The sequence below is a fragment of the Trachypithecus francoisi genome, unplaced genomic scaffold (assembly GCF_009764315.1).
Source record: "Trachypithecus francoisi isolate TF-2019V2 unplaced genomic scaffold, Tfra_2.0 Lachesis_group12, whole genome shotgun sequence".
In the NCBI taxonomy this organism is placed as follows: Eukaryota; Metazoa; Chordata; class Mammalia; order Primates; family Cercopithecidae; genus Trachypithecus; species Trachypithecus francoisi.
Genome location: NW_022681457.1, coordinates 107,852,345 through 107,869,080, shown reverse-complemented (window position 1 = coordinate 107,869,080; position 16,736 = coordinate 107,852,345). Strand labels below are relative to the sequence as shown.

At 53.5% G+C, this 16,736-nt stretch overlaps 1 protein-coding gene across 1 annotated transcript in view; it reads right to left on the bottom strand.

The window, feature by feature from the left end:
* The window catches only part of PADI2 (peptidyl arginine deiminase 2), a 54,295-nt gene extending 40,852 nt beyond the window's left edge, over positions 1–13,443 (bottom strand). Inside the window, exon 1 of the mRNA XM_033228120.1 lies at positions 13,245–13,443. Coding sequence (XP_033084011.1) covers positions 13,245–13,336 — 92 coding nt within the window. The 5' untranslated portion in view covers positions 13,337–13,443. The remainder of the gene's footprint in view (positions 1–13,244) is intronic.
* Between the last annotated feature and the right edge of the window lie 3,293 nt (positions 13,444–16,736).

Sequence of the window (16,736 nt, the reverse complement as noted above, 5' to 3'; positions counted from 1 at the left end):
ATTCTTGAATTCTGACCAGGAGAACAAATTGGTGTGATCTGGCTGCTGTGAACTGAATGTGTCTCCCCAAATTAGCATGTTGAAGCCTTCACCCTCAGTGTCATGGTATTTGGAGATGGAGCTTTTAGGAGGTAATGGAGGTGATTAAGGTTAGATGAGGTCATAAGGGCAGGCTTCCTTTTCTTTTTCTTGTCTTTGAGATGAAGTCTTACTCTGTCACCCAGGCTGGAGTGCAGTGGTGCAATCTCAGCTCATTGCAACCTCTGCCTCCTGGGTTCAAGTGGTTCTCCTACCTCAGCCTTCTGAGTAGCTGGGATTACAGGTGCACACCACCACACCCAACTAATTTTTGTATTTTTAGTAGAGATGGGGTTTCGCCATGTTGGCCAGGCTGGTCTCGAACTACTGACCTCAGGTGATCCACCCACCTCAGCCTCCCAAAGTGCTGGGATTACAGGCGTGAGCCACTCTGGCTAAGGGCAGGCTTCTAATCAAATAGGAGAAGAAAGATGAGAGAGGAAGAGGAGGAGCAGCAAGAGAGGGAGGGATAGGTAGATGGAGCTCTCTCTCCATGGACTGATGAAAGATCTTGTGAGGACACAGTGACAGGGTGGCTATTTGCAGGCCAGGAAGAAAGCCGTCACCAGAATCCGACCATGCTGCCACCCTGATCTTGGACTTCCAGCCTCCAGAACTGTGAGAAGATGAATTTGTTTTTAAGCCACCCTGTCCATGGTGTTTTGTTGTTGGCTTAAGGAGAGGTGACAGGAAGGACAGGGGACTAAGGGAGGAAGGTGCCTAGGGATGGCGGCTTTGCTAAATCCAGCCACTGGCCTGAAGGCCCAAGAGGGCTCAGAGGGACTTAGGTGGGATTCTCGTGGGATTTGTGACTAACGCATAGGTGTAAGCCTGTCTCAAAGGCACAGCTGCTATCTTGGGGGCCTGGCGCTTTTGAGCTCCAGGAGTTCTCAACTGCGGCAGGCATCAGAATCATGAGGGGTGCTGTTTAAATCTATAGGGCATTTTTCTTTGAAGGCTGCATATCTGTGGATCCCATCTCTGGAGAGGCTGGCCAGCATGGCGGAGGCTGAGGGTGCTGGGGCAGCTGAAGACAGAAACAGTGGCCAGGGTTGAATGACAGGTGCAGGCCAGTGGCTGTCAAAGCGCAGCAGCAGCGGCTGGGGCGGCGGCACCTGGAGGTCTTGTCACAACACAGACTGTGGGGCCCCATCTCAGAGCATCCGATTCCGGAGGTCTGGCGTGGAGCCCGAGAATCTGCATTTCTAACTTGCTTCCAGGAACTGTTGATGCTGCTGATTCCAGTACCACACCTTGAGAACCACTAGTCCAGACAATCAGCACTGTGGACCACTGTTCAGAGCCCTGGGCTGGCCAAGGCCGTGAGCATGAATCTGTAGAGGCTGCCGGGCAGCGTCTCTCTGACCTGGGCCACAGACTTCAGGGGCTACGGGCAAAGACTACTGGTCTTGGGCTCTGGCAGGAGGGTGGGGAAGGACTCGGCAGCCTGTGGCCAGTGCTGGGAGAGGAGCTCAATGAAGACACCCCAAGGTCATTCTGGTTCTTGTCCTGCCCCCTTCCAAACTCCACAGCCTGTCCTGGGATGATATGAGACTGGACACTTCTTGGTCATGGCCTGATGCTGTCCCCTGTCTGCATCCACCATCTTTTTTTTTTTTTTTTTTTTTTTTAGGAGGAGTCTCTCTCTGTCACCCAGGCTGGAGTATAGTGGCATGATCTCAGCTTATTGCAACCTCCATCGCCTTGGTTCAAGCGATTCTCCTGTCTCAGCCTCCAGAGTAGCTGGAATTACACATGCCTGCAACCACGCCTGGCTAATTTTTGTATTTTTAGTAGAGCTGGGGTTTCACCATGTTGGCCAGGCTGGTCTCGAACTCCTGACCTCAGGTGATCCACCTGCGTCGGCCTTCCAAAGTGTTGGGATTACAGACGTGAGCCACTGCGCCTGGCCACATCCATCATTAAGAGGGGTGCAGAGTCTGGACAAAAGCCCTGGACTAAGGGTGCATGTGCAGAGGACCTGGGTTTGAGTCCAGTCTTGCTCCTGACTTGAGGGGGTCTGCATATTCTGAGTGTTCATCTGTTAGTCCCTACGCCTCAGGAGGACTGCCACCCTCCTGCCCATAGTTCTCCTCTCACTCCTTCTAGGACTGGGGCCACGTTTTGCTGAGTGGTGTTGCCATGTGGTACCTGCCCTCCTTTGGGTTATAAGTCCCCTGAGGGTATAGTCTGGCCTCTCCCATCCTCATTCTTCAGAGTCTAGCACAGGGCTTGGCCCATCATACATCCAAGGGAAGGGGCAGAGGTGAGTGGGATGGAAGGTGAGCCGCTCCCAAGGAGAGGTGTGAATACACACTCTGGATGCTTTAGGTGGCACAGGGAGGAACAATCTAGAAGACTTATGTGTTTATCAAACACAGTGTCTTTTTATGGTGACTGATAAAGTCTTGCCACTTATGGTAATGCTACAAAATCTCTGTTTAAAATAAAGTTATTAAGAAAAATGTCAGTTGGGTTAAAGAAAAGTATTAATAGTGCGACAGGTTGAAGATGATTTTGGCCAAAGCCATGAGAGGTTGGGGAAACTGTGGCCTTAGGTCTAGGAAGCATTCCTCTCCTGCAAGTCTCAGCTTTGCCCATCAATGTGCTGGGTGGCCTTGGGCCAGGGACTTTCCCTCTCTCAGTTTCATCGAGTGTTAGGTGAGAGGATGGAACCCGAGCAGAGGCGGCTGAGTCCAGAGAGTGCAGAGGAGAGGCCCTGGGCAAAGGGGTGAGGAAGAAGGCTCTAGAAAGCTGGGGATGGCTGGGTGCAGTGGCTCACACCTGTAACCCCAGCACTTTGGAGGCTGAGGTGGGTGGATCACTTGAGGTCAGGAGTTCAAGACCAGCCTGGTCAACATGGCAAAACCCTATCTTTACTTAAAAAAGTACAAAAATTAGCTGAACGTAGTGGCGTGTGCCTGTAGTCCCAGCTACTCGGGAGGCTGAGGCAGGAGAATCACTTGAACCTGGAAGGTGAAGGTTGCAGTGAGTTGAGATTATGCCACTGCACTCCAGCCTGGGTGACAGAGCGAGACTCTGTCTGAAAAAAAAAGAAAAAAAAGAGAAAGCTTGGGATATCTCTGCTGGATTCCTGCCACTCACCTCACTGCCTTAACCAGAGCCACTACTACTATTATTTATTTATTTATTTATTTTCTTAAATTGAGACAGAGTCTTGCTCTGTCACTCAGGCTGGAGTGCAGTGGTGCTATCTTGGCTTACTGCAACCTCCGCCTCCTAGGTTCAAGTGATTCTCCTGCCTCAGCCTCCCAAGTAGTTGGGACTACAGGCATGCACCACCATGCCTGGCTAATTTTTGCATTTTTAGTAGAGATGTGGTTTCACTATGTTGGCCTGTCTGGTCTTGAACTTCTGACCTCAAATGATCCGTTTGCCTTAGCTTCCCAAAGTGCTGGGATTACAGGAGTGAGCCACCACACCTGATCCAGAGTCACTATTATTTCATCTGGTTTTATATATTGAGCTTCTACACACAATTCTATTTAGGAAAAAATGTTTTACAAGATGATCTCTTAGGACCCTGACTCAGTTACTCTAAGTGATGCTTCCTGCCCGCCTTCATTCCTCTGGACCAGTGAGAAACCAAAGGAGGCCTCAGAGGCTCCAGAGGGTTAACGCCCAGCCCACATTGCAGCTCCGGGGCCCCACACCCTCCTATGCCCCAGCACCAGCCCTGTTCTGAGCTGAGCAAACAGCTATTCTTGGAGTGGCTCTGGGCAAAGCAACACAGGGGCCCATTGTGCCCCTGCAGATCCTGTTGGCTGCCTTCCTGCCCAGGAAGAACCCTTTAGAATCCCTCTCGCAGAAAGCAGAAACCCGAGAGCCAGGGGCTTCAGGCACCAGGATTGTCCCTGGAGGCTGCAGGGAGGGGCCCAGGACAGTATTGAGGGAAAGGGACGGGGCTTGGGGGTGGTTATGACCTTCTTGCTTATTAGAGAGAGGCTAAGGGGAGCATGGATGGAGGGACAGGCTGCCAATCCCTGTGGCCAGGTCTCTTCTGCCTACCAAGGAATCCCAGAACCCAGGACATGGTTACACTCAATGTAGTCTTTGGCAATACATGAATGAATGCACCTGCCCTTCTTGGCTTTGCAAACTATATTACCCAAGTGATTTAAAAAAAAACAGAAATCAGGTCATTTGCTTTCTTGAAAATATTCACTGGCTCCTCAGTGCCTACCCATACAAGAATATCCAAACTCTTCATCCTCACGTTGAACTATTGGGGCATTCGGCCATTGCAACTCAGCTTGACACTCTGGTTTCATTTTCTGCGGTTCCTTCCACCACTTCAACTCCCTGCATTGTTCCATCTCACTGTGCATTTTGACATATAAGTCGTTCCTTTTACCAGCAAGACTTTCCCCTGACTTCTCTGCCTGGCAAATGTCCATCTCTCCTTGAAGACCTAACTCAATCCATTTGCCCCCACAGTTACTGGCCTTTTAGGCAGTTCACTCCTTGAAGGTAGGGATTGTATCTTCTTGTTTGTTTGTTTGTTTGTTTCAGCACCTGGCCTAGTATGGGCACACCTTAAGTGTAAATGTTTGCTGACGGAGGGCTGGAGGAGGAAGGCTTACTTATATGGTCATTCAGTCACTCAACATGCATTTACTGAACACTTACAATGTGCCAGGCACAGATCTAGGCATTGGGGGGTAGACTGGTGAAAAAGTGAACACATTCCCTGGGCCCATGGAAAAGACAGACCTTTTTTTTGTTTGAGACGGAGTCTTGCTCTGTTTTGCTCAGGCTGGAGTGCAGTGGCACGATCTCGGCTCACTGCAATCTCCACCTCCCAGGTTCAAGCGATTCTCTTGCCTCAGCCTCCTGAGTAGCTGGGATTACAGGCACATGCCACCACGATGCCTGGCTAATTTTTGTATTTTTTAGTAGAGACGGGGTTTCACCATGTTGTCCAGGCTGGTTTGGAACTCCTGACTTCAAGTGATCTGCCCGCCTCAGCCTCCCAAAGTGCTGGGATTACAGGTGTGAGCCACTGTGCCTGTCCAGAAAAGACAGACTTTCAATGGATTACATGATTACCGCTGTGATAATTGCTACAAAGGAGAAGGAGAGGGTGCCACGAGCCCCCAGTCTGGGGTTCAAAGAGCGATTCCCTGAGAAAGTGGCATTTGAACTAAGGTCTAAACTTTATACTCTAAAGGACAGGCGGGAATTAATGACACCATTGCAGTGCTGACTGTAAAAAAAAAAAAAAAGAAGAAGAATTAAACCAGAGCTTCTTAAATTTGAGTGTGCATTACCACTACCTACAGGGCCTGCTAAAATACAGGTGAATGGGCCCAGCCCCTGAGTTTCTGATCTATCAGCTACGGAGTGGGACCTGAGAAACTGCATTTCTAACAAGCTCCCAGGTGATGTTGATGCTGCTGGTCCAGAGACCACAGTTTGAAAACCACTGAGTTGGACAAGAGAGGAGAGGAAGAGGAGCACAGATTTCCAAGCAACAGGACAGCTTGCTTGATGGCCCGAGGTGGAGGGGTTAGTCCTGCATGTTCGAGAAGCTGGAAAGAGGGTAGTGTGTCTGGACTTTGTGAGCAAGGGGGAGGGAGAGTGGTGGGAGCAGGGGTTTTAGATAACAGTGAGGAGCTGGCTTTCCTCTGATTGTAGAGAGAAGTCACTGAAGGCTTCTAAGCAGGGGTGGCATGATCCGTTTTGCGCTGTAGATAGATCATCCAGGGTGCAGGGTCACCCAGGAGGCAGGGTGGGGGATGGATTTCAGGAGAGCAACAGAGGAAGTTGGGGAGGGGATGGCTGCAGCTGCCCACGCGAGCAATGATAGTGGCGGTGGAAATAGACAGAAATGGTCACTTGGTTGGTGCCAAACAAAGGACATCTGCCCAGCCCCACAAATGCCTCGTGGTCTCTAGGAGCCATGGGTCCTCTCTGGTCTTGACTCAGTCAGTGGGGAGGGTCACTGGCTTGGCCTTGCTGGGCTGGGGTGGCTCACCAGCCCCAGACCTGAGGGCATGAAACGCCTGCTCCTCGCTGGCTGGCATCTGGCTCTCTTAGCTTGCCCGCCTGGCCTGGGCCTCATTAACACCAGCCGGGGCTCATCCCCAGAGTGACCCCAGCTCCTGGCAGCCTGGGTGTGACATCCTGCTATTGGGGCTTTAGAGGAGTCTGGGGGGGGGAGTTGTGGGTGCCAGCCTGGCATGCAACCCCATGGTGAGCAAGAGGCAGGCAAGGACCTGGGGGAGAATGACCTCAGTCTAGACCTGACACCTGGTGCTCGGCTTGGTGATGGCTGCAGCCCTGTGGGTGAGCAGCTGCCTTGAACAGGGATCAGTGGAGGCAAACCATGACGTCTGCCTTCAGCCAGCTTCCCTCACCACCTGGTGCATCCAGCTGTCCCAGGCCTCTCATTAGGGAAGAAACAACCTGATCTATAGCTGCTCCTCTCCTCAGAAACCTTCAATGACTCCCTGCTACTTACAGAACAAAGTCCAATGCCTGAACAATGCATTCAAAGCTTGGTTAGAGCTCATCAACCCTCCAGCCTTATACTCCAGGCCACTGAAGCTGTGCCCCTTCTGTGCGCCCCAACTTTCCTGCCAGTTATCTCTGGCCCTGAGTAGCATGTTCTTGGTCTCACTCTGAATCCCAGTCCATCCTTCAAGACCCAGCTCAGTTGCCACCTCTTCCAGGAAGTCATCCCTGATCTCATCAGCCAGAATATATCTCTCCCTCCATTTATTGGTGTCTCAAACAACACTTAATAAATGTGGTTCAACATTTCTTTCCCGTTTGAGGACAGGGATCAGGTCTCATTATTATTTGTTTTCAAAAGAAACTCAATACTAATACGTAACAACTTACTATTTGCTATTATGATTATTATTTTTCTAACCACTAGACCAACAGGGAACTGAGTATTCATTATGTCTCAGGCATTGTACCAAGCCCATGGCCCACATGACCTCAGTCCATTCTTTCGATAACCCCATGAGGCCCATTTTACAGATGAACACACTGAAGCCCGTAGAGGGCAAGCACCCACTTCAAGTCTCAGGGACATTCATGGCCAAGTGTGAGGAGAACTCAAGCTCTCTGAGACCTGGGCCTGGTTGCCCCCTCCCTGGAAGAGAATTCAAAGTCTGGAGACTTCCCTGAGGTCCGCCAGGTAGGTGTGCCTGGTGTGGGGCAGAGGGGAGGGTCAGGCCTGGCTCTGAAGAGGTCCAAATGAGAGCGCCTTACTTATTTCACAGGTGGGAGTCTGAGACTCAGAGAAAGGACACCAAAGACTGGCTTCCTGTCCTGGGTTCTTGGGTAAATGACATAGAGAAGCAGGCCTGGGCCCATCAAAGCCCCTGGTTGCAAGGTCTGGCGTGGCTGGGCAGGAGAGAGCTGCCTTCAAAAACTGCCTCCTCCAAAGTGTAGCGGGTGTATCTGGCCAGCTAGGGGTGGGCACTGGGGTGAGCCCCTGCCACTGTGCTCCCATCCCAACTCAGGGCCCTGCAGCCAACGAGGGAAGGTCTCAGGGACCCCAGCTATGCAGGGACTGCGGGCCTGGTCCTCCTTAGAACACTCCCAACCCCAGGGAACTAGTCTGAAACCAGAGCCCTGGAGCAACGCCTGGCAAGGCCTCCCGTTTGGGGTTGAGGGCTCTGGGTGCTGTTCTAATTTATGGGCCACCTGACCTGGCCTGAATTCCTCCCACCGTCATTCTCTCAGGAACAAGTGCTGCTCAGGCCAAGCTTGGCCACGTGCCCTTGACCTTCCACAGGCCCATCCAACGGTGCCTGTCCCTTGAGGCTGGAGGTGGGGAGCTCAGCCCCATGATAGGCCAGTCCACAGGCATCACAGGCCACCTTCATTCATTCATTCATTCATTCATTCATTCATCGATCCATCCATCCAGGGAGCCCTTCATTGACTCCAGGGAGGATTACAAACAAGGAGGAGGTACATCTGAAACACAAGTGCCAGGACAGCCCAGCAGAGCAAGCAGGGGCCTGGGCTCTGCACCCCACAGTTTACCAGCTGTGCCATCCTGGACAAATATTCCTTCCTTCAGTTTCCCCAGCTGCGAAAAGGGGGCAATAATCGTACCTAACTCATAACGTTATTGCAAGGTTTAAATATGTAAATTATTAAATGCCCGTGAGATGAGCATGCAAAGTGCTGAGAAGGTTGCCGGGCACAAAATAAGTGTTCAATAAATGTAAACTAGTAATATTAAGAAACAATGAGAAGTTGTGCAAAGAAAAAAATGTGATGAGATAGAAGTTCTCGGGACTCAGGGTAGGGCACCATATGGGGTAGTCAAGGAAAGCTGCCTGGAGGAGGTGACATTGGAGCTGAGACTTGACTGATGAAAGTCAGGCTTGTGGGGATCTGGTGGATGGTGTTCCAGGCAGAGGGAACAGCAACTGCAAAGGCCCTGAGGTGGGAACGAGCTTGGCGCAGCCAAGGGCTAACAGCATCCACAAAACCAGTGTGGCCGGAATGGAGTGTGTGCTGAGAAACTGCCAGGAGAGGAGATCAGTGAGGTGGGGCCTGGCACACTATGGGGAGGGGAGCCCATAGCACCCCAGGCCCCATCACGACAAACTGGATCTCAGACCCTCCTGGCCTTTGTCTTAATGACACTTTTTAAAAAAGCAAATACCCTGTAATCCCAGCACTTTGGGAAGTCGAGGCGGGTGGATCACGAGGTCAGGAGATCGAGACCATCCTGGCTAACATGGTGAAACCCCGTCTCTACTAAAAATACAAAAAAATTAGCCAGGCGTGGTGGTGGGCGCCTGTAGTCCCAGCTACTTGGAGGCTGAGGCAGGAGAATGGCGTGAACCTGGGAGGCGGAGCTTGCAGTGAGTCGAGATCGCGCCACTGCACTCCAGCCTGGGCGACAGAATGAGAAAAACAAAACAAAACAAAAAAACAAATACGTCTGTAGCCCTCACACCAACCAAGAGACAGAAAGTCTGGGAGTGAGTCTGTGCCAAACTGTCTAGGAGCGCCTGCCTGATACCTTCTTCCTATCTTCTGCCAGTAAGTTATGGGCAAATTATTATTATTTACTTGATATTACTAGCTGACATTTATCTTCTTTCTATCTTCTGCTGTGACAATGGCTGGTCAGCCTCTGCCTTGGGGAATCCCAGGGAAGGGATTCCTCCCACCTCCATCTCACAGACGCAGCTGGAACCAGGAGACTGCTCTGCCCAGGCAAAGGGACAATGTTAACATCATTCTAGTGTCCTGAAGCTCCTGCAGACCTCAGGATCTGGATCCTGGCCCCTGTCCACCAGGGAGGGAAAGAAAAGCCTTGCCTTCTTGAGAACTCTCACTGACAGAGGCATAAGCTGAGGGAGGGACAGAAGAAGCCATTCCCAAGGCCCAGCTTGTGGGCAGAGGGTGACTACCCTGCTACCTACTTTACTCCGAGGCTGCCCCCTCTCTATCCTTCCAGACTCTGGGGGTGTCCATGCCTCCAGGGCTCACAAGAGGTGGGTGGCCAGGGTGGAACCAACCTAGGGACTCCCTCTGTGCTCTCTCTCCAACATCAAGCCCGAATCAGATGGGGACCCGGGCTAGCCCCCCTGAAGAAGTGGCTTTCGGCTAAAGGGGCCACTGGAGGAGATTGTGTGGGCCAGGTGTACCTGTGCCAAGACTAAGATGAGTACATTTGGGAAGAGCAGAAGAAAACAGTGAGTATCTCTAACAACAATCACAAAGTACAATTTCTAAGAAACACCCTACTTCCTTCTTTCTGTGTATCTACTCATTGCTTGCTGGAGACTAGCAGTCAGAATGAGGCTAGGTCAAGGCATCCGTCCCCAGGGGGGCCAGTTTTGCTGGGAGAGCATGGGTGGCCCAGAGCACCCCTGCCCTTGGTGACCTGGATGACCCCTCATGGGGCAGCAAAGAGGTCAATTGTTCATCACTGTGACCCTGAGTGTACAACTTCTATTGAACACAAAATCCCTCCTCCTGTTCTCTGATCGACCCTCATTTGGGTCAGTGGAGGCTCAGAGAAGTGAAGTGATTTACTCAAGGTCGCACAGCCTATGGATGGAAGCTGGTAGGGCAGTGCCTGCCAGGACCACAAGGTCTATTGAGAAATGGGGCCGGGGAGGCCTCTGCTGTGTGTCTGGAGGGGAACAGGCTGTGCCAGCATCACAGGAAAGGGAGCCCAGAGCCCCTGGGAAGGGGAGTGGGTGCTGAGGCCGGTTCACTCACCTTTGTGACTCAGGAGTGAGGGTCAGGACGCCACTCCCTAATTAACTGGGCCCAGCAGCCCCAGGCCTTGTTCCTTGGGGTCTACTTGGAGGCTCTGGGGGCATCACTTGGGGTCTTGAGCCAGGACCTATATCTGGGCAGCAAAGGACTCAGGGAAGAGTGGAAGGTCAAATGGGAGTTGGTGAAGTCTATGGGGAGAGTGGGCTCGTGGCCAGGGTAGAAGAGACACAAGTTGAGAGGGCCATCCAGTTCAACCTGCTGGTTTTAGGGTCACATAGGACAGAGCAGGAGATAAGAGCATGAGTCCTGAGTCAAACAGACCTGGACCTGAGTCCTGTGTGACACTGGACAAATGGCTCCGTCTCTCTGCACCTTACCTTCCTCATCTGTAAAATGGGATGATCAATGAACCCTCCAGGGTCTATGGTGAGGAAGAAAGGAGGTGGTGGGTTCAGCTCCTAAGTGCCCACTAATACCTCCTCCTGTTATCAATACTGACAGTTGCTCTCATTACTACAGGTAATTCGAGTCACAATAGCAATAGCAACTCAAGCTCCTTAGTCCTGGAAGAGGATTCCTTCCACTGGATCAGTGAGTCCTCAACTGGCTATGACTTTGCCCCCCTGCCAGGGGACTGCTGGCACTGTCTGGAGACATTTTTGGTTGTCACAATTTGGGGGTTGCTACTGGCATCTAGGGGACAGAGGTCAGGGATGCCACTAAATAAAGAAATATCAAGCCCAAAATGCAATAGTGCTGAGATTGAGAAACTCTGCACTAGACCTGTGCTGTCCAGGACAGTGGCTGCCAGCACAGTGGCCAGTAAGCACCTGAGACGCACTCAGTCTACGCTAAGATGTGTTGAAGTGTAGAATGTGCACTGGATTACAAAGACTTAGCATGAAAAAAAGAAGGTAAACCATTTCCTTAATAATTTGTGTATTGATTGCATGTTGAAATGATAATATTTTAAAATATTGGGTTAAATAAAATATATTATTAAAATTATGCCTGTTGTTTTAACTTTTAAAAAGATGTGGACTACTAGAAGATTTAAAATGCAATTGTGGTTTTATTGTGGTTCACACTGGGCTTTTCTGGGCAGTACTGCGCACTGCCCCTCTCTGTGGTGGCAGAGAATCTTAAGTGCTGGTGGGGTGAGGGTCTTTGTGGTCATTGAGACAGGACAAGGGGAATCGTCACACTGCTGCCCCCTGCTAGAGGGAGGCTGAGTCCACATCTGCCCCACTCCCTGCCCCTACCCCAGCTGGCCCTCTCTTTGCCAGGATAGAGCGATGGCAGGGGGCCTGAGCAGGAACCCTCCTTTGCTCCCCACCCCCGACTGGGAGGATCATGCCAGTCTTTCATGTTGCACCAACCATGCCCCAGCAAATAAACAGGTGGGTATGGTGACAGCTGAGGCTTAGAGACCTGAGCACTCTGGCTCCATGCCCACTCCTTAGCGGCGCCAGTTCAGGGCTGGGGGTGGGGAAGGCAGGGGAGCTCTTCCAGCCCACCGGTGCCTGTACCACCCTCCACTGCTGTGTTCTTGTCCTCAGAGACCACCCAGTCCACCTCGGAGGTTTATATGGGGGACAACTGAAGCCCAGGCCCAGGGGGAGGCAGAGGTTGAGGCCAGGGGCAGAGGCATGGGGTGGGTCCCTGATCCCGGGGGCTTGGTGGTATCAGCGTGGCCAGTGCCTCTGCAGAGGTGGCAGGAGACTGGTTGGGCAGGTGGGAGGGCTGTCAGGGCTGTGTGGGGAGACACATGATGGGTTCGGGGGGGCCTGGGAGAGGCAGGGTGCTCCAAGTGTCAGGATGATTTGGGAGCTATAAACCACGATGGTGCCTCTGTGTGAGTTCAGCTTGAGGCAGAGAGAGGATAGGGGACCCACCCGGTGTCAGCACAGGGTCGGTCCCACCTCAGAGTCCTGCATGCCCCCTGCCCCCAGCACTGACCCCTCCAACCCTAGCAATGGGGAGCATTTTAAATACTTGGAATAGAGGGGGCAGATCAAACCCCAGCATAACCCCAGCCCTTCATTCACACCAGCCACACCTTTCCAAGGCCCTGTCCCATGTACTCAGGGAGACAGATCATTGCACTTGGCTGCTTACTGGGATGTGGGGGGAGTGGTAAGGCCCGGCCCTATCTTCAGCTGTCTCAGACATCCCGCACTCAACCAAGTTCTTGGACAGAGAGAAGGGGAGGGAGCAGAATTCGGAATCAGGATCCTTTTCCAACAAAGTACCGCACTATACACCCCAAGTCCCTGTTGTCAGCTGGGTGGAATATGGTCCCTGTGCGGTCTCAGAATGAACTCAGGGGAAGGCATCTGGGGACACGGAGCTCAGGGCCAGTGCCTGGGGACAAGCAACTTCTAGCAGCCCCCACAGGGCGAAATCGGAGCCTGAGTAACCTCCAGGGCCAGATTCAGCCTCAGGGCAGCTCCCTTCGGGTCCTGCCCCAGTCCCGGGCAAGTCTCCGGGGGAGCTCCGCTGAACTGGGAGTGGGAAGCAGGAGAGGGGCTGGGTTGAGGTGGGTCGGAGGGGAAGTGATGTGCGGAGGGGAAGTGAAAGGGGAGCGGACGGTGGGGAAGCTGAAGGGGTGTGAGGCCCCCCGGGAGAAGAACTGGAGAGGGCCAGACGGAGGATCACGGGTGAAAGGGAGGGTCTGCGAAAGGGGTCGTGAGGGAGGTGGGGCTGAGGCTGTGTTAGGGCGTCTGGGAAAGTCTCAGGGTTTCAGGAAGGTGGACATAAAGTTCGGGGTTGTCAGGTTTCCGGATGAGGTTCTTAGGATTTCTGGGCGCGGAGGCCTAGGGATTAGGGACAATTCGAGCTGGACGAAGGCAGTCCACGTTCCCGAGTATGGGCGCGTCTCAGGATTTCTGGGCGCGAGATCTCCGCCCGGGCACCACGGTGGGCCGGCTCACCTGTAGACATCGGTCCAGAGGTAGGTGCCCAGCACGTACACCGCCTCCACGCGGCTCCCGTACTGCAGCCGCACGGTCCGCTCGCGCAGCATCCTCCGCGCCGCAGTGCCCGCGCTCGCTGGCCTGGGGCGGCCGGGAGTACCTGCAGCAGGTGCGCCTTCTCCAGCAGCCTGCGCCCCACAGCCCGGCTTGCAGCCTTATCCAGTGGCCGGTGGGCGGGGCGGCCCGCCCCAGTCCTCTCGCAGTGGGCTGCGGGCCTGTCGGTCAAGCGTGGTCCCGCCCCTAACTCGTCCCGCCTCGCTGCGTCGTGGTGAAGTCATCAGGGACCACTTCTGTGCTTGTTTGTTCATTCCTTCATTCAACAAACTTTCGGTGGGCGCCCAGGTGTTGGGCGCCAGGACGCAGGGCCCTGGCTCCCCTCCGGACGCCCCGGCCCAGTGGGGCAGAAAATGCAAATGTGGGAGCACAAACAGGGTGCCCTAACCCAGCCTGGGGGCCAGGACGCCTTCCCAGAGAAGAGGATCCCGGAGCCTTCTTAAAGGAGGCGTTTGCAAACTGAAGGCGAGGAGAGGGAGCTGCCTGTGTAAATCCGGGTACAGCCCGATACCTCCGCCCGCCAACAGTCAGATGGACCTCACCATAGGAAAAGTGGGAAGCGGTGGGGATGGGGAACCCGGCAGCTGACGGGGACCAGGACGCCAATCCAAGGCATTAGAGGGTGGGAGTGGGAGCTTGGAGTGGCTGCCTGAGCGAGCTGCGGTCGGGTGTGCTCGTGAAATGGGTCATTCGGGCTGCCGGCTGCTCCTGGACAGGGGATGGGCAAGGAAGCCCCTGGCTGTGGCTAGAGCTGGAGAGGTGGGGATTGATCCTGCTACTGCTTATGGACTGGGATTTTGGTGGCACCTGGTGACTGACAGGATGTGTGGGTTGAGGGAAAGGGGAGGGGTAAGGATTAGGACCCCGGTTCTGGCCTGGGCCAACAAGGGAAGGGGGGATGCCACACAGAGGTCATCGTGTGTCCCATAGAGGCTGAGATGTAGAATGACAATCAGTGCAGGCCTCAGCAAGCCCCACCCGCGTTCCAGCCCTTCCCCTCCGACCCAATCAGAGCGCTGTTCGGACGCATACATCAGCCCTGTGTGAGGAAATGGTCTTTGGTAGCTGAGGACAGAAACTGAGGGTGGGTGGGCAGAGGCTGTGGGAGGGAAGGAGTGGGGCAAGGGGATGCATGTTTGGGAAGGAGTTAGGGCTGATGGAAGATGGAGCTCCAGGAAGGGATGCCCCCAGACAAGAGGGGTGAGGCCCACAAGTGCCCAGTGCAGACACACCCAGCCCTTGGACTCCAACCTTCTCCCTGAGGCGGCCCAAATTAGGAGATGGTGAAGAGCCCAGCTGCTTCTGAGTGGCAGGAATTTGGCAGGAATGTGAGTGGGGAACAGGGAAGGCCCGAATTTTAGCCAGGAGGTCATTTGTCCCCCAAAGGCACAGCACACAGACCCAGGGATGGGCCAGTAACCTTTTTTTTTTTTTTGAGACATAATTTTGCTCTTGTTGCCCAGGCTGGAGCACAATGGTGCCATCTCAGCTCATTGCAACCTCCGCCTCCCAGGTTTAATTGATTCTCCTGCCTCAGCCTCCCAAGTAGCTGGGATTACAGGCATGCACCACCATACCCGGCTAATTTTGTATTTTCAGTAGAGACGGGGTTTCTCCGTGTTGGCCAGGCTGGTTTCGAATTCCTGACCTCAGGTGATCCACCCACCCCGGCCTCCCAAAGTGCTGGGATTACAGGTGTGAGCCACAGCGCCTGGCTGAAGCCAGTAACTTCTGATGAGCTCCAGGCACCCAGCTGAGCACATCCTCCAATCAGGAGGAGTCTCTCAGGTGACCACCTGCCAAACTGGGACAAAACTTGTGTGGCTTGGAGAGACTTTGAGGCGCCCCCAGAGGTGCGCTCGTATCTGGGCACTCCTCTGCCATGAATGACTTTGGAGCCCTTGCTGTGCAGCAGATAATGGGCACCCACTAGGGTTCTTACCTTCCTGGGGCTCTTGCATTTCACTCATGGGGAGACTGGGGCCAGAGTGGGGGAGGACACTGTGCCCCCACTGACGGAGACCCCGGGAGGCTAATAACAGGACATTGGGCAAGGTAGTGATAACATTGGACTGCAATACCCAGGGGAGCAGGAGTAACAGCGGGCGCTTACTGCGTTCTTTCTGTGGGTCAGGAACTGTTCCAAGCAGCGCTTTTCATGTGTTAGAGTTAGATCACTGAACCCTCCCAGTAACTCCGCCACTTTACAGTTGAAGAAAGTGAGCTGTGAGCAGGTGGGGGAATTGACTCTGGGATGCAGAGCTCCTAAGAGTGGCGGAGGGAGGAACTTGCAGAGCCACTGGGGTGGAGGCAGGGGCAAGGCCGAGTGAGGGCAGGGGCAGAATGTTGTCCATGGTTTGCAGATGAGGACGTCGCGGTTCTAGGCCCAGCTCACTGTTGTGCAGCCTCGAGACATGTACCTTACCATTGGGAGCCCCATTTTCTGCCTCTGTGAAATAACTGATCCCTCAGCACAGTGTAAGGATGGTATTAAATAAGATAACAAGGCGCAGAAAATACTAGCACAGAGCCTGGCACAAGGCTCTAGAAATGAAGCCCCTTCCCCTTAAAAACTCAACTCAGACCTGGCCACCCACACTCAGGGCTCCTGCCTGGGCTCAGGTCATAATGTTGGGCCCAGAGCCTGGTTGATGAGACAGGAGTTTCCTGGTGCCCAGAGGTTTAAAATAGCTGAAGTGGTCACAGCTGTTGGTGGATTCAGGGCCGGAGGTCGCAGGCATCACGGCTGCTCCCCACCTCCCCTGGGGTCCGGAAGAGCCACAAAGCATCTCATGGTGTCTTTTGGGGACTTAGCTCAGGCTGGTTCCTGGCACTGACCTGCACCCACCCCTCCAACACCCGCCCCTGCCAAGCCTGTGGGCAGAGGAGGGGCTCTTCTGAGCTGTTTTTTGTTAGGTTCCTTTCCTGGGTGTGGGTCTCTGTGCCAGGCATTGGGGGAACCTGGGAAGCCACTCAAACTTCAACACGCCTGCTTTGAGGAAACTAACAGCTCACCGAGAGCACTATACATACAATAATTTGAAAAGAAAGAAATGCACAAGTATTACCTGCTCATTGTGGAAAAGTTAAAAAAAAAACAACAAAACATGATCACCCATGACCCTAGTAGCACAGATCAGTCTGAATCTGTCTGAGTATGATCTGGCTGGGCTGCCCACAGGCTGCTGTGGGTGAACACACTTCCTGAGCCCTTGTGCCATGCCAGGAGCTGTTCTGAGCCCATTCACACACACATCTCAACCTATTTAATCCTCACGACAGCCCTATGAGGTGGGAGCTATTATTATCTTCCATTTGCACAGAGGCACCAACCAGGCTGGCAGTGAAGAGCATGGACTTTGGCCTTGGTGGACCTGGGGTCAAGTCTGGCTCTGC